Source organism: Dunckerocampus dactyliophorus, chromosome 2 (assembly GCF_027744805.1).
Source record: "Dunckerocampus dactyliophorus isolate RoL2022-P2 chromosome 2, RoL_Ddac_1.1, whole genome shotgun sequence".
In the NCBI taxonomy this organism is placed as follows: domain Eukaryota; kingdom Metazoa; phylum Chordata; class Actinopteri; order Syngnathiformes; family Syngnathidae; genus Dunckerocampus; species Dunckerocampus dactyliophorus.
Genome location: NC_072820.1, coordinates 35148577 through 35175134, shown reverse-complemented (window position 1 = coordinate 35175134; position 26558 = coordinate 35148577). Strand labels below are relative to the sequence as shown.

Genomic DNA, 26558 nt, shown 5'->3' with positions numbered 1-26558 from the left:
TGTTACATATTGAGAGGGCACCCCTTCAAATGTCTAACAGCAAGCCAATCAGTCTGCAGAGGAAAATGATTAACTGACCTCCTCTCGCCAGGCTAGTCACATATCTCTGAGATGACCTACTGAATGTTCCGGAACGTGGCAACAAATATTTGCCAACCGAGTGTGAAGGTGTGTACCCAACAAGTAAAGCATGTAATGTGTGAAGGCGTATTAAATATGACTGATCATAAAATTAAACTACAAAAGCACTCGGACAGTGCAGACCTCCACCAAGCGCCATAGTTCCCCCCCATATTGCATTGTTAGCAGTGTTAACATGCTAATGTTAGCATGCTATCACCTAGCATGATAGTGCTAAGTGTTTTTGATATGTGTCTACACAGTGTCCACAAAGTCACATCGGGGCCACAGAAGGGTTGAAGGCAGAGGGGGCACACCTGGGACACCAGGTGCTGCTGATGAACTCTCTGGAGGTTTCGTGAGCCTATTATTGAAACACCAATGAAGGAGAGTGCCCACCTGATGACCGCAATGAAGCTTGAAACCCACCCCTCACCCATGACATTGCCATACATCACCACAGCTTCGAGATGACTGATGCATGCATCGTTAACATCCATGCCCCAGGTATTTACAGTATGTTCATTTGGGGATTGAGCCACCTAGTCCTAAAACAGAACCACCGCTTACCATCACGATTTAGCTTCAAGTATGTGGCTTTTATATCAGAAGTTAAACATTTCAGCAAAAGAAAATTTAATTACAATGACATTTTAGCAAATCTCTGGTTTTGTATTTTCTATTTATGCAATTATTTCAAATGCATATGTCTTGAATATAATTTTATTTATATTTTTTAAAACTCTGCTGTTCTTGAGTAGCATCAGATAGCACCTGTATACCACCAGCGGTACTCATACGACACTTTGAGAATTAATAGTTTATGACTGGGGTGTCCAAAGTGCAGCCTGGTGGCCATTTGCCAGCTACTGCTTGTTTTTTTGTTTTTTTTTTTATCAGCCTGCAGCACATTGTACAAATAAAATGAAGCAAAAACAAACAGCAAAAATGGGGAAAATAGAGCAAAAAAGCACACTGTTAGGAGAAAAGGCTGAAATGTTGATACTAATAACTAACTTTGTCTTATTAGAAACAAAGCTAGTCTCATATTACAGACAAAGCTAGTTCGCACTTTTTTGTTAACTTTTTTGTTAATTACATAATTCCACGCCACCACATTACAAAAAGTGAAATAACTCTAAATATATACTTATACTTTAGATACATATTTTATGTCTTATAATTTTTTTCACTGCAAACCCTTGGTGTTCTCTCAATGATCTTCATGAGGTAGTCACCTGAAATGGTTTTCACTTCACATATGTTGCCTTGCCAAGGTTGCTTAGTGGAATTTCTTGCCTTATTAATGGGGTTGGGGCCATGGGGTTGTACTGTGTGTGTCCAAACTTTTGGCTTGTACTAAGTCTGTCAAATAATTGAATTTTTTTAATCAAATTAATCAGTTTTGAAATTAATGAATCATACTTTAACCGTGTTAATATGAGTAATGTGGGGTTGTGTTTAAAGATGGCACATAATTGAAGTAGAATTCACCTTTTGGGTGTAAGAATATCCACTTTTTCATTTTCTTTCTTTTTAATTAGACCACACATACACGCATAATAAAGAGTGAGTGTCCTTGAACATGGGCATCTCGTGACAATGAGGAAGTGTGGTTCCAAGGGCAAATGGACTATAGACGTGTGTTTCTTAGTTGGAGATACATACTGTATATGGTATTGGAATTGCACTGTTGTTGATGTGTTCAGGTCAGAATAAAGTCATAAAAGAGCATCAGACTATATGTGACTGGGGGGAATTTACATTGTGCCTCCATTTGCCGTCATAACAAGTGTGGCTTGCCATTATGTGCATGCGTTAATTACAATTAACATTTCCATTTTCTATACCGCTTCTTCCTCATTAGGGTCACGGGGGCATGCTGGAGCCTATCCCAGCTGACTGGGTACACTCTGGACTGGTCACATATAGACAAACTGTTCACACTCACACCTATGGACAATTTAGAGTAACCAATTAACCTAATTTTTTGGAATGTGGGAGGAAACCGGAGTACCCGGAGAAAACCCATGCACACACGGGGAGAACATGCAAACTCCACACAGAAATGCCCAGGGGAGACTCGAACCCAGGTCATCCCAATCTCCAAGCTGTTACTGTGTTGGCCAACGTGCTAACCACTAGACTACCGTGCGGCCCCACTTAACATTTTAACGTAATTATTTTATGTAAAAACTTTGTTAACTGTAGCACACCCACAGCATATGTATGTATACGGTACATATATATGGGAGGAGAACATTTTTTCACTGTCATGTCAGACATGCCATGGCTGACTCCGTGCAGTGTGAATGTAATGTAATGTCATGTCTCATAAATGTAACATAGTAATGTAACTTGTCTTTGACTAATAATAGGCCATAATCACAAAACAGCAATTTTTTGTTAATTATTAAATTTTTGAAGACCCGTGACCTGGTATATCAAAGTGGTCACCCGGATCCTTTGCTTTTAAGTATGTGGCCCTCCGTGGAAAAAGTTTGGACAACCCTGGTTTATGATATTGGTGGACTCACTTTCATTGTGTAAGCACTTGTTAGCACAATGTTGTGTGTATTATTTGTACAAACCTTGTCATATACTAAAATATTACAAAATGTTTACTCAATGTTTACTTACTACTGACTTCAGTTTGTGTAGGTTTACAATATGTCACCAGAGCATAAAAGGCCATTTGTACAATGCTGCTATTTTAAAATGTAGCTTTTTTGGAAATTTGTTTATGTATAAGCACTTGGCTCTGTTTTTATTAGTTACTATTGTATGCTAAGCTAAGGAAATCAACAACTAGCGCCCATCTTTACACAATGAGCTCAGCTTGTTATATTTTCCATATGCTAGCATATCATTTTTAAAGCACATAATCAAAGATTTAAATCACACTTGCTTTTAAGTGTATTTTTTATTGCATACACTAGAATTGATATTGAAACAAAGCATTATTTACAAACCTTTTTTCCCATTTGAGTTTCTATGAGCACACATACTGTACTTGAAGATCAAAATGAACTACATCAATGCTTCTCATTGGTAATTCCCCTAAAAGCGCTATCAAGCCAAAACATTTGTTTTTAGAATCAATGTCCTTTTTTCAAAAAAGCACTAGAACACAGCTCTAGTGCTCATGTCCAGGAAGGACCCCTGGGGGTGTGTGTGACCATGCTGATGTCTATACAGATGCCTGAGGGGGATGGAGAGGGACGGGTGAGGGTCCTGGCACAGCCGAAGAGGATAGGAGGAAAATGGCGGATAGATGGTTGGGGCGGCAGTGGAGGGCGGAAGGCAGGAAGGAAGGGGCGGCTCCCGCTGAGGGAGAAGGGAGGAGTGGTGCAGCATCATGTCAGAGCGGTAGGGGAACTCCACCGAGGAATATGAGGGCGGCGGATTGGCAAGGTTTTGAGGGTGAGCTCCTGGGGGCAGAGATGGAGTGGAGGCGAAGCGAGAGGAAGGTTGGAAAGGCAGGGAGGAAGGCGAGTGAGTGAAGGATGAAGTGGTAGGGAAATTGGCTTGTGCTTGGTGGGTCAGGCTGGAAAGGTGAAGGGCCTGGCTGGAGGTCATGTTTGGGAATGACATGTTCTGCATGTGTGGCGGGAAAGCAAAGGATGCACCAAGAGTGGGCTGTGCGGGAGCTTGGTTTTGAGTGGGGACAGGTAGAGCGATTACCTGAGTGGGATCAGGATTCGGATAAATGAATACCTCTGCATTTTGCTCAGCGGGGGAATTGTTACCATTGTTGGAAAGGGCATCATCTTGTTGCATGAGAAGGGACATTTGGTCTTGGGATTGACACTGCAGGGGAGGAAAAGAGGTGTGCTCGGTAGGGGTGTGTGGGCTCATCATGTCTGGGTTGGCTGCAGGGATTGTGTGATAGGAGGGAGAAGAAGAAGAGGTGGCGCAGGAGGGGAGTGACTGCGGCGAGGAGGAGTTGGACGGTGGAGGAGTGGGAAAGGTGAAGGTGGTCTGCTGTAGGGAAGGCGACGTGGAGGATGCGATGGACAGGGTGGGAGATGAGGAGGTGGAGGAGAGCATGGAGGGGTAGTCCATCGGAGGCTCGTTTGAGGAAGCAGGGAAGGTGGAGGACTGAGGGAGAGGAGCGAAGGAAGAAGAGCTGGTCTGAGCTGTAGGAAAGGAGGAGTTGAATGCCGCCTCACCCAAGGTGTTTGAACTGTGGGGGGAGAGGAGACATTGTAGATTACTTGTTGATGTTGATTAACGCATAACCCGTGTACCAAAAGGGTACTGTGCCATGTCTTCTGTTTGTGTACCTACTTCAGCAGTGCGCTATGTTCTGTGAATGTATAATAGGAAATTGAACCTCTGTCTATGTTCCTTGATAGTTTCAGTTTTTACATCTTAATAATAATGAGAAGTTATTATAGTTTTTTCTGCTACTCACTGACCAACAGGAACAATGAGTACGGTACTGTAGTGCTGAACTGCAGTATACTGCTTGGTGAAAAAGTGGCACATGCTAATTAAACTCCAATTATCTTACCTCTTACCTTTCAATTATACTATTTGTAACCTCACTTCCTGTTGCATCCTCCATCCCACCACTCATGGAGAGGCTGATGTCAGGCATCTGTGACGCCATGAAGGCCTGGCCAAGGTCCAGAGGCTGCTCTGGTATGAGGGTGCCCTGGAAGGGGGCTTCCTCTGGTGTAAACCCACATGAGGGGTCAACAGGCAGAGGGTCCAGGGAGGCCAAGGTGAGGTTCTGAAGGTTTGCTCCGGTAGCGTTAGGACTGGTGTTGGTTGGAGTGGCAGGAACAGCAGGGGTGGTGTCAGGATGGGATAAGAGCTGAGTGGAGTCACATGGGTTGCAGTTCACTGAGCGAGACAGAAAGGCATTTTTAGGAGCACTTTTTTTTTTCTCAAAATGTATCATTCACCCACTGACCTATATCCACTGTTTCCGACAGGACAGCTAGTTTGCGCTTCTGTCTTGCATCTCTTTGTCTGTTGAGGGAAATAAACATGACAATCCTACACACTGAACTGAAGTAAACTGAATGAGCGCTGCATGTGTGTCTCTACAAGGAATTACTTTTTGCTGTTCATGCCTTCTTCCCGGAAGCCTTTGGCAAAGGGGTTGGAGTTGATTTTCAGCTCTGTGATCTGCAAACAAGAAAGCCATGTGTCAGTACAATCACTTACCGAAAAAGTCAGAAAGAAAATATTTAAACCCTATGGGGTGCCTATTTTTCAAAATAATATTTTCTTTCAATTTATTCTCAACAATCATTAACAATTGATTTAATACCACCTCTTAATATTAATTATACTGTATATTAATTTCACTTTTATTTTATTTTTGTCTAGATAATGCTGAACATTTGTCACAATTTATTTAATACTAGCCTCTTTAATATCTTCCAATTCAGAATTTAAATCCTGAGCTATTATTGCGGTGCATAGCAATTACTGATTTGATTTGATTTGATTCTGAAGAAGGAAACATTCATAACAGTTTCTTTAATACTAAACCCTTAATATATGACAATTTAGAATAGAAACCCTGGACTATTATTGGGGTGCATAGAAATTACTGATTTTATTTTATTTTAGTTTAGTTTATTTTAATTTAATGTGTTTTATTTATTTAATTTAGTTCATTTCATTTTATTGCCAACAGGGAAGCATTTGTAACAGTTTATTTAATACTAAACCCTTAGTATCTGACAATTCTGAATTTAAACCCGGGGCTATTCTTGAGATGTATAGAAATTACTGATTTTATTTTATTCTGAACTTTTATTCTGCACGGTGGCCTAGTGGTTAGCAATTTGGCCACACTGTCAGGAGATCGGGAAGATCTGGGTTTGAATCTCTGTGTGGAGTTTGCATGTTCTCCCCGTGCGTGCGTGGGTTTTCTCCGGGTACTCCGGTTTCCTCCCACATTCCAAAAACATGCATGTTAGGTTAATTGGAGACTCTAAATTGTCCATAGGTATGAATGTGAGTGTGAATGCTTGTTTGTCTGTATGTGCCCTGTGATTGGCTGCCGTCCAGTCTTGCCCGAATTCAGCTGGGATAGGCTCCAGCATAGCCGCGACCCTAGTGAGGATCCATAGAAGATGGATGGATGGATATATTAACCACCTTAATATTTTAAAATTCATAATTTCAACCTTGGACAATTATTGGGATCATTGTAAAAATGTTATTTTACTTCAGTTTATTTCATTCTGAACAAGGGAACATGTAAAAAAAAAAAATAGTATAATGCTACCCTTAAAACCGTCAAGTACTATTGTAGTGAAAGTACCTTGATGTTCTGGTAAGCGGTGACTGTTATAAACTGTGTCTCAGGGAAGATGAAGGAGTGCTGTCCTCCACCCCACCTCAACATGTCCCTGGCCTCAATTACGTGCACTCTGGGTTGGTAGCGATGCAGCGAGTGCAGGATGATCTGCAGAATAAAAGTGAAGAAGAAAGGTCAATGCACTGTGTGTTTTGACGCCACCCTCTTGGCTACCTACATGTCCCTGTGAGTCCAGGGTGTTGTTGGTGAGCTTGGCGTAGTGAAAGGAGATGGTGCGGCTCTGCCAGTGAGTGCCAGTGGCAGGGGAATCCGGGTGGATGAACACTCGGTCCGGTAGCCTAGCCTCGGCTCCGCCGACCGCCTGCCATCCTCCTCCTTGGAAGCGGTAGCGGGAGTTGTCCAGTGGGGTAATGTCCAGGAGAAGGATGTAGCGGAGGGATGGGTGCAGGCCGGACAGCTTCAACTTCATACCTGGAAACATCCGTCTTGTAGCAGAGGGAAAGGAAAGAAGTGAGTATGAGAAGGTCAAAAGTCAGCTGAGGTTTTAGTTTCATTCTTCACTTACCTGCCCTTTTTGGTGATGATCATCTCCGTTCCCACCGAGCTGAACTGCTTCCACAGGGAAGAGTTCTCCAGCTCCATCTTCACTTCATCTTTTTGTGCGTGTGGGGCAGGCTCACTGTGGACTGGTGGGGGAGCCACTAGCCTCGGGGGCAGGGCTTTGGATGCCGTTGCATCACATGCCACAGGGAACAATGGCTCCCGATCTTTGGGAATAGCAGAGAAAGACTGGGAATGTGTTGCAGTTGTAACAATTGCAGGATGCCAATTAGGATACATTGCGGTTGTCTGTAATCATACAGGTTTAAAGGGCCCTCTCACCTCTGTAGTAGCAGTCTGCAAGCCTCTGAGGTCCCAGAGTCAAACTGGGGTACATGTCCACTCCAAGCATTGTGGGTCTCTGTCTTTTTCAGCTGGGGAGTCTCCCCACCACTGCTTTCCTTTACTTCTGGAAACTCTTTGGGATTCTTCTGATTTTCTTGTGTGGCTGTTCCTCGGATCCAAATGTCCTCACCACTGATGGGCTCTGTTAAATAGGTGTGTGGCTGCTAACACATGGACGACAAATGGCCACATTTTCACACCAGCCTCCTCAACACCTACATCCACTATCTTTCTATCTGTCTATCTATTAGGGGTTAATGAGTACTTGTCTTCGCATTCGGATCGAATCGGTACGAATTTTTTATTTTATTTACACAGTTTGGTTTGGGGACCCTTGATGCCAGTGTTTCCAAGAAGCAAGTGGGAATGTTGCTCCAGGTGGTGAAGATGGCTTCACGGAGAACATCCACTGTCTGGAACTGATGTCCATTTTTGTAAACTTCCTATGCCATCCATCTTCAAATGTACCACACAGACGAAGGTCTTCAGTCATGAGAGATGCCCCCTGCAACATCTCCGCATAGCCAACTGTCATTTAACTCCCCTGCATAACCTGAAGCTCCATTGTTCCATTGAAGGAAAAAGCACCCCAGATCATGATCCACTGTGCCTCAGGTGGGATCTCCTTGTCATTTCAGAAACGTTGGAAGCCATCAGAACATTCCAGGTTAAATTATTTTTCATCAGAGAATAAAACTTCCTTCTACCTTTCAATGTCCGATGTTTGGTGCTCTTGTACAAAAAATACTTTTTTTGTTCCATAACCCTCGGGATCTTTTAAGAAGTTTAAAATGACTGTCTTACTGCGTCCAACCTCAGCAGCAATGGCGCACTGCGAGAGACCTTGCTTATGCAGCTCAACCATGCGTTCAAAGAGAGAAAGCTGTTTTGCCTTTACCATCAAGAGATTATGATAGTGTGAATACCTGACACAAAATCACATTCAATCCACATTTTTGCCAAGATTTTGCCTTTTTAAGGCTGTGGTCTTAAACTTTTGATCAGCTGAGGAACAGCCTATTTCACTTTAATGCTTATTTGCAAAAAAATTTCTTACTGAAAAATGTTTTCTAGGGATATTGGCCCATAAATGTCAATATCGGTATCAGGTTTTTCCCTATAATGAAAAAAGATTTTTTTTTTTTAATGCTGGATATAAGCCTATGGGTGCTCGTATTTTCCGGCACTCAAATGACGATATCATCAAACGTGTCTGAAGTGTGTAAACAACCGTGGGTGGCAAGTAACTAGCTTGCTCGCTCCTGACTAACGTTATGTCGGTGGTGTCTCCTTCGAATATTGAACTTGCAATTTGCAATGACTGCAAAGCGTTGGTTATACGAGGCGGAACCAAACTTGTGGAGTTCTTCGAGCCATGCTTTGCCATTCCCATGCCCAAGTATTTCTCAGATGTTTGCTTACAGTTGAAGAACATCGTTAACAGTCATGTTGAGAAGCTAATTGTTGATGCTGTATCCATTAGCTTCAAAACAGATACAGTATGTGTTCATTCCACCACGGGAGATATGTGATGTTACACATACCGGTAGCCGTCGATATCGGAATTGGAAATTGAGAGTTGGACAGTATTGGCATTTCGGATATCGGATAATTTTTTTGTCTCAATCCCATTTTAGATCCTTAAAATCCAACAGGGCAAAATGTAAATTTTTCAGCTGGTCTTAAAATTTTCATCACGAGTGTTAGTAATGACTAATGTAAATATTTTCATTCCAATGTATTATACAATTACAGAGTATCTTTGAAAAGTGAATTTCAGTAGTTCCATTCAAAAAGTGAAACTCTTATTCAATAGATGGGCCACACACAAAGTGAAATATTTTAGAAATGTGTTTCTTAATTATCTGCCACTTTATATTATAAAACAAAAATTTTAGTGATCCATCAACTTTCAAAAGTGACTGTGAAACAAGCCTATTTAATATTCTAATATTGGAACCACACTTTTTTAAATCAATATATTGGGAGTTGCAACATTTTCCAGTGTCTTTTTCTATTTTATCGCTAGTTATTTTATAATAAAGTACAGTATGTATGCCATAGTTGTATTTGAAGAAATGTATCATAGCTTAACAAACAATGTAACAATGTATTCATAGCTTAACAAAAAGGATAAACATCAGCAGACCGAGACCATTTTACCTTATTTTCTTTTATTTTATTCATGCCGCAGTACACTGATAAAAATACAGTGCTCTGTCTACTTAAAAAATGTAAGACAAATTTTTGCACCATTTTATCCCTTAGATTAAACAAGAGTAGTCGTTGTTTTTACAACATTAATTTTGTAAGACCTTTTTTCTGTTAACATCATCGTCTCTACTTACAAAATTAATGTTGAACAAACCAAGACTACTCTTGATTCATGTACAAGATAAAATGATGCAAAATGTTGCCTTTCTATTTCTCAGTAGATAAAACACAATATATTTTTGTCTTGGTGAGCTACTTAAATCAACTACGCTGTATATGTGTTGGTCAATCTGTCCAACAGAAAAATTTACATTTTGTTAGCCGAACCGCTAATGTTATGGAGAGGAAAAAACACCTATCTACTTACTTTAAATTACAGTCATTTGTAAACGTCAACGTAGAAATTACATTTGTAATAATTAAGTGATGTACAAATCAAGTATTTTAAAACACCTTGCTCACATTAGTTTCATGTAAGTCTTTTGAAGCCACTTTGTTATTGTTGTTTCCAAATGACCTCAAGATCCTCCACTTATTTACTTATTCATTTTAACCACAACATAACATCTGAAAGACTGTATTATTTAACCATTTATATCACAGACATTAACTTCATTCTTCACTTAAAGTCCAGTCTCCCAAATGTTCTAATTTCTCCTTTGCCGATTCTCAGGCTGGTTGGCGGGAGTTAGCCAGAATTCACTACATCAGTATGAATGTAGTTGGAGCAGAGTAAATACAACAAGGAAATTGTGTGTTGTGGGTGTCTTCATAACAACTTTTATTGAGCCACTTGCATATAGCTTGTTAAGGAAAACAAATCAAAATGACCTATTGTTATTATCACAGGCTTAATTATGTTACAATTACATATTCTTAGATTGACTTTTACCATTTTATTCTATTTTTACAAATGTATGCCACAGTTGCATTTCAGGAAAAGTATCATCATAACCATACCATAACAAAGAAAGCGTAATTATTATTCTTGCCACAGTGGCATTTTTAAAAATGTATTCTCATCATCTCTGAACAAATATGCTATTCAGTATCATTGCAACACTTCAGAAACTATTTCTATGCTGCATTTTCAAATTAATTTCATGTATTGCAGTCCAGTAGTTACTAGACAGAAGTAAAATAGAAGAAAAAGCTTGTTTACAAGTCGGTCCCCTGCTGCTCATTGATGGCTTGATGACATGTCTCTTCCTCTCAGCGGTTTAGTCTGTTTAGTCTTCCTCAGCGGGGAGTCTTTTGAGGAAGCCACCTGGGACGCTTGCTGCAATTTGGCCACAAAACGCAAACGAACAAAAATGTACTTAAGAGGTTTGAAGGCTTAAGATATTTAGGTAGTTTATTATTGTGGTTGTACTTTGCAGTGGTAAATAAATGCATCATGCTGAAAGGCATTTGTCATGTTGTGTTGGACAGGTGTGCTTAATGAAGTGTCCATTGAGTAAGCAGTGATTTGGGGTGGGGTGGGGGTGGGCAATTTTTTTACCTCCAAAAAATATATTTAGATTCATTATTTGTCTGGTTATGGAGAACCTTTCATAGGTTCCGATACACCACTGAGGCCTTCAAACTAGAAGGCTCACTATAATTTCTTGGTTTGGTTTGGTTTAGTTTATTTGAACATGAAGGCTACAATGGAATACATCTCATGAATCATTTTTTTCACAGTTCCACATGTCCAAAAGGAGTAGGAAGAAGCAACGCTTATTTAATCCTACCCCCCATCCATTCTAGATCTAGTACAGTACATGTAGTCCTGCATTCCTTGTCATGTTTTCTGTGATAGTCAGGATAACACATAATAGATAACGGTAAGACACGCCCCCTCCCAAAAAAATATATATATATATTTACATTAATAATAATAATAATAATAATTAATAAATGTTTAAAATAAATATGAATAAAGAACAGAACTTTTTTTATAAACAAAAAAAATAATAACAAACCTGACAGAACATCATTGTGATGATGAAGACTCTTCTGCCTTGTATTTAGCAAACATCAACTGCTTGTATTGTTTTTTGAATTTGCTCATCTCTGTACATTGTTCCTTACTCAATCCGTTCCATAATTTAATTCCACACGTGGAAATACTGTGGGTTTTCAGCGTAGTTCTCGCGTATAAATGTTTTAAGTTTAATTTTCCTCTAAGATCATATTTCTCCTCTCTGATTGAGAAATACTGTTTGAGGTTTTTGGGTAACGAGTTGTTATTAACTTTATACATTATTCTAGCGGTTTGTAAGTTTACTAAATCTGCGAATTTTAATATCTGCGATTTTAAAAATAGAGGGTTTGTATGTTCTCTATACTTGGCATTATGAATGATCCTCACTGATCTTTTTTGCAGTACAGTGAGTGAGTGAAGATTGCTTTTGTAATTATTTCCCCATATCTCCACACAATACATTAAATATGGTAATACTAAGGAACAGTACAGAGTGTGGAGTGATTTTTGGTCAAGAACATATTTTGCTTTATTCAATATAGAGATATTTCTCACCACCTTTTGTTGTGTATATAATGTTTAGTAAAAATGTTGCCTTGGTCACTAGTGACAACTGGACTTGGGTAACAGGAGAGTCAATGTTGTTCTAGTTGTTGTTTTCCTTCTCCATTTGTGTATGTATAAAGTGGCCGAGGGGAAGTGGAGGTGTGAACGCCATGGACAAGAGAAAGCCTTGAAGGTGGGCAACAAGTGGGGGGTGGGCTTCTCTTAGTAATGCTTTTACGAACAGACAGGTGTGTCAGTGTAACAAGCCAATAATGAGGAGTGTGAGTTGCATGTTGTTTTACCGCTGCTGTTTGCATGGGGAGGGAAGATAATACATTAAGCATTAATAGCACAGTCCTGCTCCTTCACATGCATGTGCTAAGTAGTTTGAAGTGCATTCTTGTTTGCTTAATGAGGTCTAAAGGTCATTAAGCCCAAAAACACAGTTCTCTGATCAGTATATTCATATTAAATTATTATGAAATAACTGAAGACTGGTCATTGACTGGTGACCAATCCAGGTTGTACCCCACCTCTTGCCCAAAGACAGCTGGGATGGGCTCCTGGTGACCCTGGTGAGGACAAGCGGTACAGAAAATGGATGGATGGATGACTTCAAAGACCATATTTGGTAAATCTATATGACTAAAACCCAACCAATCCACAAACAAGGCTAACAATGGGAAAAGTTATGATTACCGTATACCGTATAATGAAGGAAAAGTGCATTTTACTGATACTATATCTGTATTATGCACGATATAGGCAATGTCATCCAATTCTTCACAAGGTGTCAACTGTATCTAGCACAGATAAGTGTAGATGGTGCAGCAATTCTGACCCAATTCTCTTGAGCAAGATCCTTGATGAGCAATACTTTTTTTTGTTGTTGTTGCTCCTGTGTGCCTGATACCAACACTCCTCTCCATTTAAAGAACATTCGTGCATGGCAAACATGATATGAGTGATTATCAGGATTAAAACTTCCAGAAATAAATCCCCTGCACGCATAGGATAAACACATTTTGCTAGCACGCCTCTTCTGATTTTTGTGTGGCGTCATCCAACATGACAATAAATCAGGGCATATATTTAATAGGAGGAAAACATGAGGAGCAATAAAGTGACATGCATTCAGGATTAATTCTTCAGACAACCACCAAGGGGTCCCGGTCAGCCTTCGACACCATCACGGCGACATTGGCAGGAAGACTTTCAGTCAGTTTCTCCCGGAAGACCGCCAGATAGCCACGCTCGCTGTTGCTGTGATCACTAAGGATGACACTGGTTCCCTTGGCAACTGCATCCAGCACCTCATGATGGGACATTTCCCCTATACAAAATTAAAATAACAAGTTAATACTCCAATTAACGCCGTTTTTCTATTTATCACAGAGTCTCCTATACGTAGTCACCGGGTGTGTGGTCTAAAAAGCAAATGACTGCCGGTTTCTCTAATTAAAAATATTGGCATTAACAGCCGGTTTCTCTAATTAAAAATATTGGCATTAACAGCTGTGGCTGTAGACAACCTCCTGATGTAGTTATTACTTAACTCCACAAGATAGTAGTACTTGCATTTGAAGTATCATGAGTACCCAGCAGCTTTATCTACCTATGCATGTGTTTTCAGTTGTTGCTACTCAGCTCTTTGTGTGAAACTAATACACAAAACAATTTCCGTATTATTTACAATGACTTCATCAGCAGTATTAGTGGCAGAGCAATTGGCTCCTTACCCCTATTACAACATTGGTTTTGATGCTGCTGTGTTGTGCAATATACAGTCCTTCACTACACCGCTGTTCAAACATCGCACCCTCACGCTACTGCGGTTTTTCAAAAATTTATTAATAAATGATCACTGTTTTGTGGTTGAATGCGGCCTGTTAGTTTAAAAAAAAAAACATTTAACTAGAGTTGACTGTGTTTAGCTGAGCGTTAGCATGATTAACAGTGTGACCAGCATTGCAGCGTTTTGGACTACCCTATCTTTTGGCCTAGGTGTAATTTGGAGCCCTGTGAGGATCACATCATTCATTCATGCATTCTGATCCATCTCATCAATTATATTTTTCATTTGCTAAGTGATATTTTCCTTGGCTTCTTTCTCTTCCTCAAGAGTGATGTGCAATGCAGCATTATCCTCCAATAGTGCCTTGATATTATCCTGTAGAACGTTGATATCATTGCATAATGCTCTATATTTTCTTCCATAGGGTTTATAACCTCCTTAAGAGCAGCATGCAAGGCAGCATTATCTTCCAATAATGCATTGATATCATTCTGTAGATGGCTCTAATAATGCTAAAAACCCTATTTAGAAGGTCATAAACAGGTATTCTATGCTCTAACGATGAAAATATTCAATTTATAAAGAAGGAATCCTACTTCTCGGAAATTCACTTATCACGGTCAAATTCACTTTCACTTTCAACAAATCATTATTAAAGTTATAAAATGTACTTGGCATGTAATGAGTTTGAAAATTTTGGAAATAACAGAATTTCTTCAATTATTGCATGCTTTCAATTTCAATGAACCTGTTTTCGGTTTTGATATCCCCAGCTACAATTACAGCAATTATGGTCATAAAAAACAACCAATTATGAGGTCATTGGAATACTTTGATTCGGCCTACCTGTGATGTAGAGGTCTGCTTGGACACCTTTCAGCACTGAGGTTCCTGATCCAGCACACACAGCAACGGTGCGCACAAAGGACTCTGGGAAGTAAGCAAAGAGTGAGTGAAAGTTTTTTTTGTCATTTGTCCTCATTAGCCTGTGCAGACCACATGCCTCCTGACCTTGTGTGCACCCCTGTCCAAGGGCCAAACGGAGGTGTCTCAAACCCAAGTGGGACTTCATTTTCTGCACAGCTGTTGCCACAGTTACCGGCTGGTCTAAAACACTGAGTCGCCCTTGGCCGTGGTCCAACAGAGGTACCTAGAGGAGGTCATGTCAGAACGGAAAGAGATGTTTTTCTTATGGAAACTATATTAAATAAACATGAAATGAAAAATATTTTAAGAAATATAAATAATTTGAGGAAAAAATTAATCCCAAACAAAAAACATGAGAAGTGATATGTTGCGCACCTTTTCTAGCTTCAGAATGCGGAGTGAATGGCAGGAAATGATGTGTTGTATCACTTTTTCAACAACAGGGGTCAGCACTGAGTCACTGCACCTTAGCCTGACCTGAGTGCAGTCTCCATCATCTCTGTTTACAAAAGACAAATAAAAAAACATTTTTTTTAACTAAACAAAATCTGATGTTTGGAAAATGTTTAGTTCTGAGTTAATCTGATGATGTCATTCATTGAAGTTTTCCTACTGCTATGTTAACCTGTGTGTATCTTGTACTGTTGTTACAGGATCCAAAGCTTTCAGTTCCCCCAAAAGAGAATCTAATCTTTCAGTCCTGCTTTTGAACTCCACTATGTGAGTGTGTTTTGAGGTGACGTAGGCCTGACTCAGCACAGAGACTTGACCATGACCTGAAAAAAAGAGAAACATATGAAGGACACTTGTTCAGACTGCATCAAATATGCAGATAGGGGTGACACATTTTCTGTTCCAAGTGACTTCTCACCGAGCCCGCCAACCAGCCAGTCGTTAACTCCTCCTCTAACGCTGTCCCATGATGTGTGAGGGGAGAAGACAGCCATCCCAGCCTCCAAAGCACGGATAACCAGTCGTTGCTTCCAGTCTTTCTGGACCAGACGCTTGATTGGTTGAAAGAGCGGAGGGTGGTATGACACAATCAGATCACAGCTCACGGCCTCCGCTTCCTCCATGACGGTATCCGTGAGGTCATTGGTGAGTAGGATGGTTTTCACAGGCCGCGGCTTGCTTGGCTCCACCAGGAGGCCCACATTGTCCCATGACTCAGCCAGTGAGAGGGGAGCAAGATACTCCAACACCTGCACGACTTGATTTAGATCCATGAGACTAGGGGCTGGGCTTTGATGGTTGTTGTTCGACGTTAGAAGGATGGCACAGAAAGACCTGGTGGAAACCCGTCTGTCGTTGCGTGATGTAAATATTTTTTTAAGGTTCTTATATCCAGTCAATACCAGGCGAGACCTATGCGGATAAACACAACATTAAAAGCATTCAAATAAATGCTCATTCCAAAACAGTAATGCGCGACCACATGCAAAAGTGCATAGGTGTTTTTCTGCGTTTATTTGCCATTTGTTATGAGGCATTGTGGGTAGTCACCCCCAGAAATAAATAAAAAATATTCAGTGCAGTTTTCTCAGTCACTTCTATAGCCATAACATTTTGGTATTGATTATTTTCAGTTATGTCATCAGTGGAATTGGAAAAGTCATCCTTCATGAAGTAAGAAGATGGACAAACACAGAAGTGAGGCAAGACCATCACTGGATGTTTCTACTGAGTGCTATTCGTACGTTGTTATTATATCACTTACCCTCAATTCCAAAAAGAAAAAACTAAGACCAATCAACAAAACAATAATTACAAATATTTAATGGAAGCTTTACAAATTGATACAGGACCTAGCAGTACTAACCTTTAGTAGCACATCAGAGTTCACATATCTATATATTAGTGCTGTCTGCCCTATATCGTTTAAACCACTTGACTCATCACAGACATTGTGAATGCACTTAATGAATGTCATTAATTTGCCAACTGGTGATGTTTGTTGCCATTCTATTGGTCCTGTCCTTGACTGTTTTGGCAGGGAGGGGCACTTCTTTCATTTTCTGAATCATTTGTTTTTTTTTTTTTTTAATTCGGAGAATAACGACTCTTCCATGTATTCTCCATCTGTGAACGGCTTCCTCCTCCTGTCCTTAAGCAGTCCAGTGCAGCGAGTCAGGTACAAACACTAACAGCTATACTTGTAGTTGTGTACGGAGCGTTCATCCATTTCTCGAAAGTATGTTTGCTCTGCTCATCTTTGCGTAGTAGTTCCGAAATCGCTCCTTTACGCCCATCCGCAGTTGTGTACTTTTCAGAAAAAGCTGAAAACTTGTTATAAAAATGTTTTTCAACGTTACATTTTCTGTTGTTTCTCGCCACTTCAAGCACACGGGTGGGTAAGCCAGCGTCATTGGCAGTGAAAGAAAACGAATAAGTCCATTCACTCTATTTTCTTCCGACATTTTTCTTTCTAGGGACGAATTCATAGTTACGGTTGCTTACCGCCGGGGTAGCACACTCAAGGCGTCTTTTTTGTGTGTCGTTATCCCACTGGCCCTCCTCCCCCTTCACTTGCTCATCAAATCAGCAGTCAGAACGCATTGGCGATGCATTCATGGACTGGCGGTGAGTCGGATATTTCACAGTCTTTGAAAACGCACAGTTTCTCCGCTTCGGTGTTAAAAAAGAGCTCGGCGTGCGAGCCGCAACAAGGCGGCTGAATAGCCGCATGCGGATCCGGAGCCGCGGGTTGCCGACTAATGAATAAACAGCAGAGCTAGCTGTGGTTAACTTCAGCTACACGATGAACCAAATACATACTTTGAAATGTATACATCAACATAGTGTATGTAGTAGCAGTACGCTCACAAGTAGGGCAAAACACGTTATTGGGCTGAAACGGTTGGTGCATACTTACATGAGAAGTAGTGTGACGCTCTCTTCCGATTTCCGGTGACGTTACAGCAGACTAGCTTGTGATTGTTCACATCGGCATAAATATATACAAGCAACACTGAGCGCTAAGTCATACGTTGACGTCGCCGCCATATTGGATGTGGCAAGCGCAAACAGAAAAGAGTCGTCATCTGCTGCATGGAATTGTAGCAAACCAGGTCTCATGGAAATATCTTTCGTAGGTAAGACTGAAAAACAGTTTTGATTGTATTTGGCCTTAATTTTACGAACATAATTTGCTGACTTTATTTATATACTATATTATATTTCCATCCATCCATGCCACTTATCCTCACCAGGATCGCAGTTATGCTGGAGCTGGTATCCCAGCTGACTTCGAGCAAGAGGCAGGGTACACCGTGAACTGGTTGCCAGACAATCGCAGTATATTATATTTATATAATGATATTATTTACATACTATATTATTTTTTAATATTACAAATCCCTGCGCATCATACTATGGATTCCCACGGTGTTACCATCCTCCAAACAATGAAGAATGTCGCTTTTAGAAGTTCGGTCAATTGACTTGCATCGGTCCAGGGCCAGGAAGCGGGCAGGATGTTAAGATTTGACTGTTGCTGTCGAATGCTTCACCTCAGGTATGCGGAGACAGACGCTGCATGCAATCAAAAGTTCTTTTATTGTGCATAAGCAGGTGCAAATTCTCGCAGTAGTGCAGGATAAGGCAACAAAACACATACAGGGCAGTCTTGGGCAGTAGCAACAGGTGAGGTGAACAGGAACAGAACTTGGAGCTACAGCGGGTGGAGAGTCTCCCTCAGTCGGGCGTGGAGCTGCAGTGGCTGGAGAGTCTCCCTCGGCCAGACGTAGAGTTGCAGCGGGTGGAGGCTTGCCCTCAGCCGTGCGTGAAGCCAGAGCTAGGGGTGATCCAACCTCGGCCTGTGCATGTTGTCTGTGCAGCCAGATCAAGAAGCAGCGACCCCAACCGCACCTGCCAACCCCAAAGCCTAGCCTTGTCTTTGTGGGGGGCATTTTTGGCTGGTTCATTCTGTTAAGATTTGAGTGGCACGTTCAATTAAAAGTTTTTTTAAAGTTATATTATTGTACACCCTGGGGTACACCCTGGACTGGTCGCCAGCCAATGGCAGGGTACATATAGACAAACAACCATTCACACTCACATTCATACCTAAGTCTCCAATTAACCTAACATACATGTTTTTGGAATGTGGGAGGAAATGTAAATCCGGGAGTACCCGGAGAAAACCCACGCACTCCACACAGAGATGCCCAACGGAGATTCAAATTCAGGTCTTCCTGATCTCCTGACTGTGTGACCAACATGCTAACCACTCACCACCAACGCGGCCCGCATTTGCCAACAGATGCACACAATGCCACTGGGGAAAAGCGGCTGCATCTTACCCCCAACAGGAAGTGTAGCGTACCAAAATAAGAGCGCAGGACTGGAAGTGATCATTCCTGTCCTGCGGAACATGACATAGGAAACATCATGTTACGGTGGTGAGTGAGGTGGGCCACAGAATGCGAAGGCAGGAGGAGCGAATAACCTTCTTTAATGCAATATTTCGAGGTGGTAGTCACAGGTGATAGAAAGAAAGGCACTGAGGTCCGCAGCTTGCGGAACCCCAGGAAAAAACAGTCACAAAGACAACAAAATACTACAAATGTCCAGGTAAGGGACAACTGGAAAGGACCCAGCTGCGGAGACGCCGACCATGGAATGTAGGTGAGACGGTGAGCCGTGAACAGACTGGAAAGTCCTGCAAGGAACCGGCGTCTCACAGCTGCCCCTACTTAATCTTAAGTAGGATGGACCAATTAGGTGTAGGTGTGTCCAGTTGTCCCAGCCTTTGCTGCGCATCCAGGGAGAGAGAGAGAAAGAGAACAGGCAGCAGAAGGTGATCGTCACAGTATCCCCCTCCCTTTAACGTGTGTCTCCTGGCCGCTTACCTGGTTTGTCCGGAAACCGGTGGTAAAAGTCGGCGAGGAGGCGTGGGTCGAGCATAAACGCTCTCGAGACCCAAGAACGCTTCTCTGGGCTGTACCCTTCCCAGTCCACCAGGTACTGGAAACCCCTGTCCCTCCTTCTCACGTCCAAAAGTGCCTTGACCGTGAAAGCCGGGTGACCTTCGACCAGCCGAGGAGGAGGAGGAGGCACCTCTGGGGGACTAAGAGGGCTGAGAGTGACAGGCTTGTTGTGGGACACATGGAAAACCGGGTTGCAACAGAGTGAGTCCGGAAGACGCAGCTTGACTGCCACACGGTTGATTATTTGGGTTATGGGGTAAGGGCTGACAAACCTGGGGGAGAGCTTCTTGGAGTCGACTGCCAGGGAAAGGTCGCATGAGGACAGCCACACCTTCTGTCCCACTTGGTAGCAAGGAGCAGGTGTGCGATGACGGTTGGCTACCCGCTGGTTCCGCTCGGATGTCTTGGATAGGGCGGCCCTAGTATTACGCCAGGCCAGACGTGCTCGGCGCAGGTGGACTGTCACTGACGGGACTGTGGAATGCGAGTGGTTGGAAGCCGTAGGCCGCATGGAACGGGGATAAGCCTGTGGCTGAGCTGATGAGCGAGTTGTGTGCATACTCGACCCAAGGGAGATTTGCTGACCAGGTAGTGGGCTGCTGGTGGCACTCGCACCGGATGGTCCTGATTTGTCTGTTCCGTCTGTCTATTGCTCTGGGGATGGTACCCGGACGATAAACAGGGGGCCACGCCCAGGATCTTGCAAAAGGCCCCCCACACGGTCGAAGCAAACTGGGGACCCCTGTCGGACACCACCTCCGTGGGGATGCCGTGGAGATGAAATACGTGTTGGACCATTAGCTGGGCGGTCTCCAAGGCTAAAGGCAATTTTGGAAGGGCCACAAAGTGTGCCATTTTGGAAAAACAGTCCACCACTGTCAGGATGGTGGTGTTTCCCCCGGAGGGTGGCAGGCCAGTTATAAAATTCAAGGCAATGTGGGACCACGGCCGGGATGGGATGGGCAGTGGGTGAAGGAGCCCCGCCGGGGGTTGGTGAGATGCCTTGTTCCGGGCGCAGACAGGACAATCAGCCACGAACCTCTTAGCGTCCGCTCGGAGTGTGGGCCACCAGAAGCGCTGAGTGAGGAGGAAAACAGTGCGGTTCACACCGGGGTGACAGGCAAGCTTGGATCCATGAGCCTAACACAGTACTTCCAAACGAAACTTGGGCATGACAAACAAGCATCTGGGGGGGGCACTCTCTGGGGAGTGTGACCGTTTGGAGGGACTCTGTAATCCGCCTTTCAATGTCCCACTGGAGCCCTCCGAGGATACGCGCACCAGGAATTAAGGGGTTCTAGGCGGGTCAGCTCCGCAGGAGGGGCATGGATGCGGGATAGGGCGTCTGGTTTGATATTGCGGGACCCAGGACGGAAGGTGATGGTAAAGTTGAAATGGGTAAAGAACAGGGCCCACCTGGCTTGATGGGGGTTAAGTGTTTGGGCTGAGCATAGGTAGGCCAAGTTCCTGTGGTCTGTGAGCACTGTGAATGGAACCTCCGTCCCCTCAAGCCAATGCCTCCACTCCTAAAGGGCCAGGACAACGGCAAGGAGTTCCCTATTGCTAATGTCGTAGTTCCTTCCTGCCGGGGTCAGGCGTCTAAAGAAGAAGGCGCAGGAGTGCAGCTTCTGGTTGGTGGCGAACACTGGGAAAGGACGGCCCCCACGCCGGTATCGGAGGCGTCCACCTCAACAAAAAATGGAACAGAGGGCTTAGGGTGAACTAATACGGGTGCGGATGTGAAAAGGGACTTGAGTTTAGTAAAGGCGGACTCAGCTTCTGGGGACCAAGCGAACGGGATCTTAGAAGATGTAAGCTTAGTCAAAGGTTCGGCGACACGACTAAAGTTTCGGATGAAGTGGCGGTAAACGTTTGCGAATCCCAGTAACCTTTGTAAGTGCTTTCTTGATATAGGAGCAGGCCAGTCGACCACAGCCTGAATCGTGGCAGGGTTGGCTCTGAGCTGGCTTTTCTCCACAATGAACCCCAGAAAAGGAATGGAAGATGAATGAAACGAGCATTTTTTTTTGCTTTAACGAATAATCTGTTTTCTAATAATCTTTGAAGGATCAGGCGTACTTGCTAGAATATCGTCCAGGTAAATAAAAAGAAAGCGGCCTAACATGTCCCGTAGGACATCGTTAATGAGGCTTTGGAACAGGGGTCACCAATGTTTTTTTCTTGCGAGAGCTACTTTTAGAAAATGAAAATGGCCACGAGCTACTCATTTTTGTAGAAATGATTTTCATACCTTATTTCAACCCAAACAAAGCAAATATGCTTGTTTTACAAAAACATTCACAAAATGCTGGTATCCACAACTTGCATTTTATGTTTCAGAATACATTTCTTTCTAGTGTTCTCACATTATTAACTGGAAACCTGAATGAAAAGCAGGCTTCCGGGCACCTCATGGGCTCGTGGGGGGCTACCTGGTGCCCGCGGGCACTGTGTTGGTGACCCCTGCTTTGGAAGACGGCAAGGGCGTTGGTGAGGCCAAACGGCATGACCCGGTACTCAGATTGTCCGAGAGATGTATTAAATGCCGTCTCCCATACGGATATGTACAAGATGGTAGAGAGAGAGAACAGGGCACAGCAGCAGGTGATCGTCACACATCACTGCAGACCCCTCACACCCTGGACACAAACTGTTCGAACTCCTCCCCTCAGGTAGGCGCTACAGATCCTACATACGCCAAAACTTCCAGGCACAGAGACAGTTTCTTCCCCCCGACCTTCCCTCTGATCAACACTTGAACACGTCAGTGTTAAACAGTGTTAAACGTCAGTGTTAAACAAGCCCCACTACATAGCTGTCCAGCCAATGCCTGTAACAAGTGACACCGTTTCCTGGTGTGAGGCAATGTGCACAATGTGTGTCAATACTGTAATGCCGCTTGTTGTGGGGAAGGAGAGACTCACGTCGCCGATGCACGTTAATGGCTTTATTAACAGCGGAGAACACTGCAGGACTTTACATCCACGCCAACATAAACACATTTCCCAACTCTCTCGAAACTCACAGCTAGCACTGAGCCTAGCTCTCCTGCTCGGGACGCCCACCGTCACTTCCTGTCACTTCCTGATGAACTAAAGCTGTAATGACACTCTGCCGTATAAAAAGTAAAATATTAAAAACAAGCGTAAGACATTATTAGCACAGCTTGGTTCTGTGGGTCGTGGATATATTCTATCAGTTATTATTAAGCCTCTAGTTTCCTTTTAGTAAGTAAAAACCTTGGCTATGATTGCAGTACATTGTCATGTAGACCTACAAAGTACACTTGGAAGAACAAGAGGTGAATAAATGTATTGCAACTGATGTGAAACTGATGAGGGGTAGGATTAAATAAGCTTTGCTTCTTCCTACTCCTTTTTGGACATGCAAAATTGTGAATTATTCTATGTGATGTGCTACTGTTGGACTCATGCATGTTCAGGATGAATTAAAACTATGAACCATGATAATAACAAGCCTAGTAGTGCTGTACAACTTTTATCCGCAGTCCGCAGTGCCCTCTACTGGTCAACATTATTATTATTATTATTTTCCCTTTTGTTTTTTGTTTTTTCCTCTACTGGTCAACATTCAAACTGGACGCCAACCTGTCTATAGAGGCCACCTCTCTATAGCGGCCACTTTTGCAGACTCTCTCTAGTGCTTGCTATAGACAAGTTTGACTGTAAATCCTGTTTTTTATGTAAACACTGTCTTTTGTTACAAATGAAATAATGTCCTCGTTTATTAATCACACACTTTATTATCCCTTTTGCACATCTCAATCTTACTTTTGAATTACTTATTTATTTATTTATTTATTTCTCAAGTGTCTTGTGTATATGTACAGTGAAAGCTAATTTAACTGAAGTCAAATTGCTTGTTTGTGTAAGCACACTTGGCCAGTAAAGCTGATTCTGATTAGTTTACAGGGCCGCTCTGCAATATCCAATAAGGCGGACGCGCTGACGTATCGCGGCAAGGGGCCGACCCGCTCAATGAGACGTTTACGTATATATGTCTGTGATTGGTCATAATAGCTAATACATGTGTAATACATTAATTTAATCCTAAACACTTATTGTAATTATATACAAGCATATTATTACATACAGATATGAACCATATTTACTGTATCCATCAGAGGTCAGATGAAGTGAAGAGACTTAATAGGAAAAATATTTGTTGAATTTTGCTGCATTATGCAACACTGTAATGAATACTGTATAATAAACATGCTTTTAAATATTATAAAACTATTAAATCTGAGCAGGAAAAGATGGGAGGACAACTGTGTGCAGGGCAGCTGGTCCACCGGAAGACACACCGTCTGGGATCTGCCACTTTTAAGAAGGATTATCACATCCTTTGCATGAACACATTCAATCCGTGCACATACACAAACACATAGGCGGAAGGTTGTCAATGTTTAGAGGTGACTGTCAGGGTTTAAACCAGAGGTCGAGTTAGGTGCAGGCCAGGCGGCAAGATGCCAGCCAGAGTGGCTGAATCACGAATGAGGCAGAATTCCAGAGATTATTGGGGATTAATGCAATAAAGGTCGATGCTGGATGTTGCAGGGATCAAGAGAGGGATCAGGGAAAAGGTCCGGCAGCTCTCATTATGTTATGTACTGTTTGCTCCGGACTCATCAGCCCCTGCAGTGTCTATGTTGTGTTGCCATCATTTATGACATATTAGTTCATTAGCACAACCTCACAGCATCTATCTAATCAGCAGAGAGAAGGTGACAGATGTGCTGGAAAGTGAATGGCTTCATTTTGACTAATCTGTGCTGAAAGATCATCAGGTCCATCTGGTTTATATCATCTGGCCGTAGATAACTTTGGCATGCCTTTTAGAAATGATGACACTTTCAGTTGATAAAGTGATTTAAATGTCCCCTATTATGTAAAAGTGACTTTTGAATGATGTTATAATAGTACTGCTGTATGCATCCCTAGAGCCTGTTTACAAGCACCAAACATGAGAAAAATCTATCATCTCCCTCACTCGTGAGAGAAGAGGCGCTCAAACGCTCACCTTCGAAGTTCCAGGGTTTTTCCTGACGTCATGAAGGAAAAGACACACAAAACAACATGTTCCCAGTAGGGCGTACTAAAAGCACTTTTAAACTGTCTGAATTCCAGAATCAAGGCTAGATTTTGGATGTCACAACAGAGCAGGAACAGGAAGGACCTCTGTGACCTCGGATGGATGTACGTTAGCATCCATCCATTTTCTATACCGCTTCATCCACATTAGGGTCGCGGGGGCATGCTGGAGCCTATCCCAGCTGACTTCGGGCTGGTCGCCAGCCAATCGCAGGGCACATATAGACAAACAACCATTCACACTCACAGTCATACCTATGGGCAATTTAGAGTCGCCAATTAACCTCACCTGCATGTTTTTGGGAATGTGGGAGGAAGCCGGAGTGCCCGGAGAAAACCCACGCGCACACGGGGAGAACATGCAAACTCCACACAGAAATGCCCAGGGGAGAATCGAACCCAGGTCTTCCCGATCTCCAGGCTGTTCCTGTATTGCCAATGTGCTAACTACTAGACTACCATGCGGCCCACGTTATCTGCAAATTCATTTAGATACATATATGATATTGAATGAATTGTATTGCTGCTCACAATGTATTGAGCAATCATTTTTGCTTCTATGGCTATCATCACACTTGTCCTCTGGTACTCACACTTAATATAAACCTTGAGATCAGGGATGTGACCTGTGGTCTTGAGCTTTGGGTAGTGACCGAAAGGACAAGATCGCGGTGAGTTTTCTCTGTTGTGTGGCTGGGATGTCCTTTGGTGATAAGGTGAGACATTCGGGAGAAACTTGGAGTTGAACTGTTGCTCCTCTGCATTGAGAGGAGGTCAGGTCAGGATGCCTCCCTGAGGTGTTCAGGGCACTGGTAGGAGGCTGTGGGGAAGAGCCAGGACATGTTGGAGAGACTCAACTGGCCTGGCAACGGCCTCGGGAGATGGAGCTGGACGAAGTGGACGGGGAAAGGAAAGTCTGGACTTCCTTGCTTAGGTTGCTGCCCCTCCGACCCGACTTCGGATAAGAGGAAGATGGATGGATCAGGGGTGTCCAAAGTGCGGCCCGGGGGCAATATATGGCCCGCAGCTGTTTTTTTATTGGCCCTCGACACCTTGTAAAGTTACATTAATTTATTGTTAATGAGAACAGAAAACTTTAATGTTTTGTTCAGATAGATAAGCATACATTGACCATTTGGTTTTAGCATCTTTAATGTACAAAATATGTCCAAGTATCCACCCCCGCCTGCATCCTTCAATTTTTCTCTATGCCGTTGCTGGAAACGTTTGGACACCCATGCTTTAAATACTCACAGAGCTGAAGTCTCGCAAGATTTTTATACAATTGGCCCACTTTTTGGATGTTCCACTGTAATTCCTATCTCAATAAATACCATCCATGTAGCCCTTTTAAAAAAAAAATGTAATCTTCTCCTTGAATTGCAGCATTGCTGTACATCCGGATTTCTTTGATACTTACCAATTTCTGTTATTATATAAAAAATACTTTTTACATCTTAATAGCCCCCTCCCAAAAAAAAACAAGCCTATTACGAGACGACCCTGACATCAGATGACGTAAAATCTCTCTAATCAAATGGCCGGCTTCTTCTTTTTTGGCCGTACAATCTCTTTATCCTGACGCTCCTCCAATTCCAAGCAGACATGGTCCTTTAATCCAAAACATTTGATCCAGCATGTTCAACTGCATTGTGTTTATTGTCCAAATCTTATCTCTGGAACATCCACAGCTCATCGTATTGTTTTATTATACAAC

The 26558-nt window shown here is 42.7% G+C and overlaps 2 protein-coding genes and 1 long non-coding RNA gene across 6 annotated transcripts; 1 reads left to right on the top strand and 2 right to left on the bottom strand.

Moving 5' to 3' along the window:
• The first annotated feature begins 391 nt into the window (after positions 1-391).
• On the top strand, positions 392-16347 carry LOC129177780 (uncharacterized). Of its 2 annotated transcripts, XR_008569658.1 has the most exons (4): positions 392-627; positions 14753-14820; positions 14906-15018; positions 15453-16347. It is a non-coding gene; the product is annotated as an uncharacterized LOC129177780 (long non-coding RNA). The 2 variants fall into 2 exon arrangements; XR_008569657.1 differs by lacking the exon at positions 392-627 and having other exon boundaries at positions 14503-14820.
• tbx6 (T-box transcription factor 6) lies at positions 3244-7358 on the bottom strand. Its single transcript, XM_054769238.1, has 8 exons — positions 7289-7358; positions 6972-7173; positions 6624-6891; positions 6410-6553; positions 5189-5259; positions 5042-5100; positions 4644-4971; positions 3244-4306 (listed from the first exon to the last, which is right to left on the bottom strand). The coding sequence occupies exons 1-8, from the start codon at positions 7356-7358 to the stop codon at positions 3244-3246; spliced, it is 2205 nt and encodes a 734-aa protein (XP_054625213.1).
• On the bottom strand, positions 13157-17809 carry nif3l1 (NIF3 NGG1 interacting factor 3-like 1 (S. cerevisiae)). 3 transcript variants are annotated; one of them, XM_054769239.1, is made up of 7 exons: positions 17672-17809; positions 15671-16164; positions 15425-15575; positions 15175-15298; positions 14884-15022; positions 14719-14802; positions 13157-13410 (listed from the first exon to the last, which is right to left on the bottom strand). In XM_054769239.1, coding segments are annotated over exons 1-7 (1179 nt in total). In that variant the 5' UTR covers positions 17674-17809; the 3' UTR covers positions 13157-13225. The 3 variants fall into 3 exon arrangements, with proteins under 3 accessions (XP_054625214.1, XP_054625216.1, XP_054625215.1); XM_054769241.1 differs by lacking the exon at positions 17672-17809 and adding an exon at positions 17257-17348; XM_054769240.1 differs by lacking the exon at positions 17672-17809 and adding an exon at positions 17112-17253.
• Between the last annotated feature and the right edge of the window lie 8749 nt (positions 17810-26558).

What these genes read in the sequence shown, in the direction of transcription:
- tbx6 (XM_054769238.1), bottom strand. Translation starts at nt 7,358, where the DNA reads ATGCTTGGAGTGGACATGTACCCCAGTTTGACTCTGGGACCTCAGAGG. An exon ending in TGCAGACTGCTACTACAGAG is followed by an intron (nt 7,174 to 7,288) that starts GTGAGAGGGCCC and finishes CTATTCCCAAAG; the next exon opens with ATCGGGAGCCATTGTTCCCT. An exon ending in GTCGGAAACAGTGGATATAG is followed by an intron (nt 4,972 to 5,041) that starts GTCAGTGGGTGA and finishes TGTCTCGCTCAG; the next exon opens with TGAACTGCAACCCATGTGAC.
- nif3l1 (XM_054769239.1), bottom strand. An exon ending in TGGACAGGGGTGCACACAAG is followed by an intron (nt 14,803 to 14,883) that starts GTCAGGAGGCAT and finishes CTTACTTCCCAG; the next exon opens with AGTCCTTTGTGCGCACCGTT. An exon ending in AGCAGACCTCTACATCACAG is followed by an intron (nt 13,411 to 14,718) that starts GTAGGCCGAATC and finishes AATTTTGTATAG; the next exon opens with GGGAAATGTCCCATCATGAG.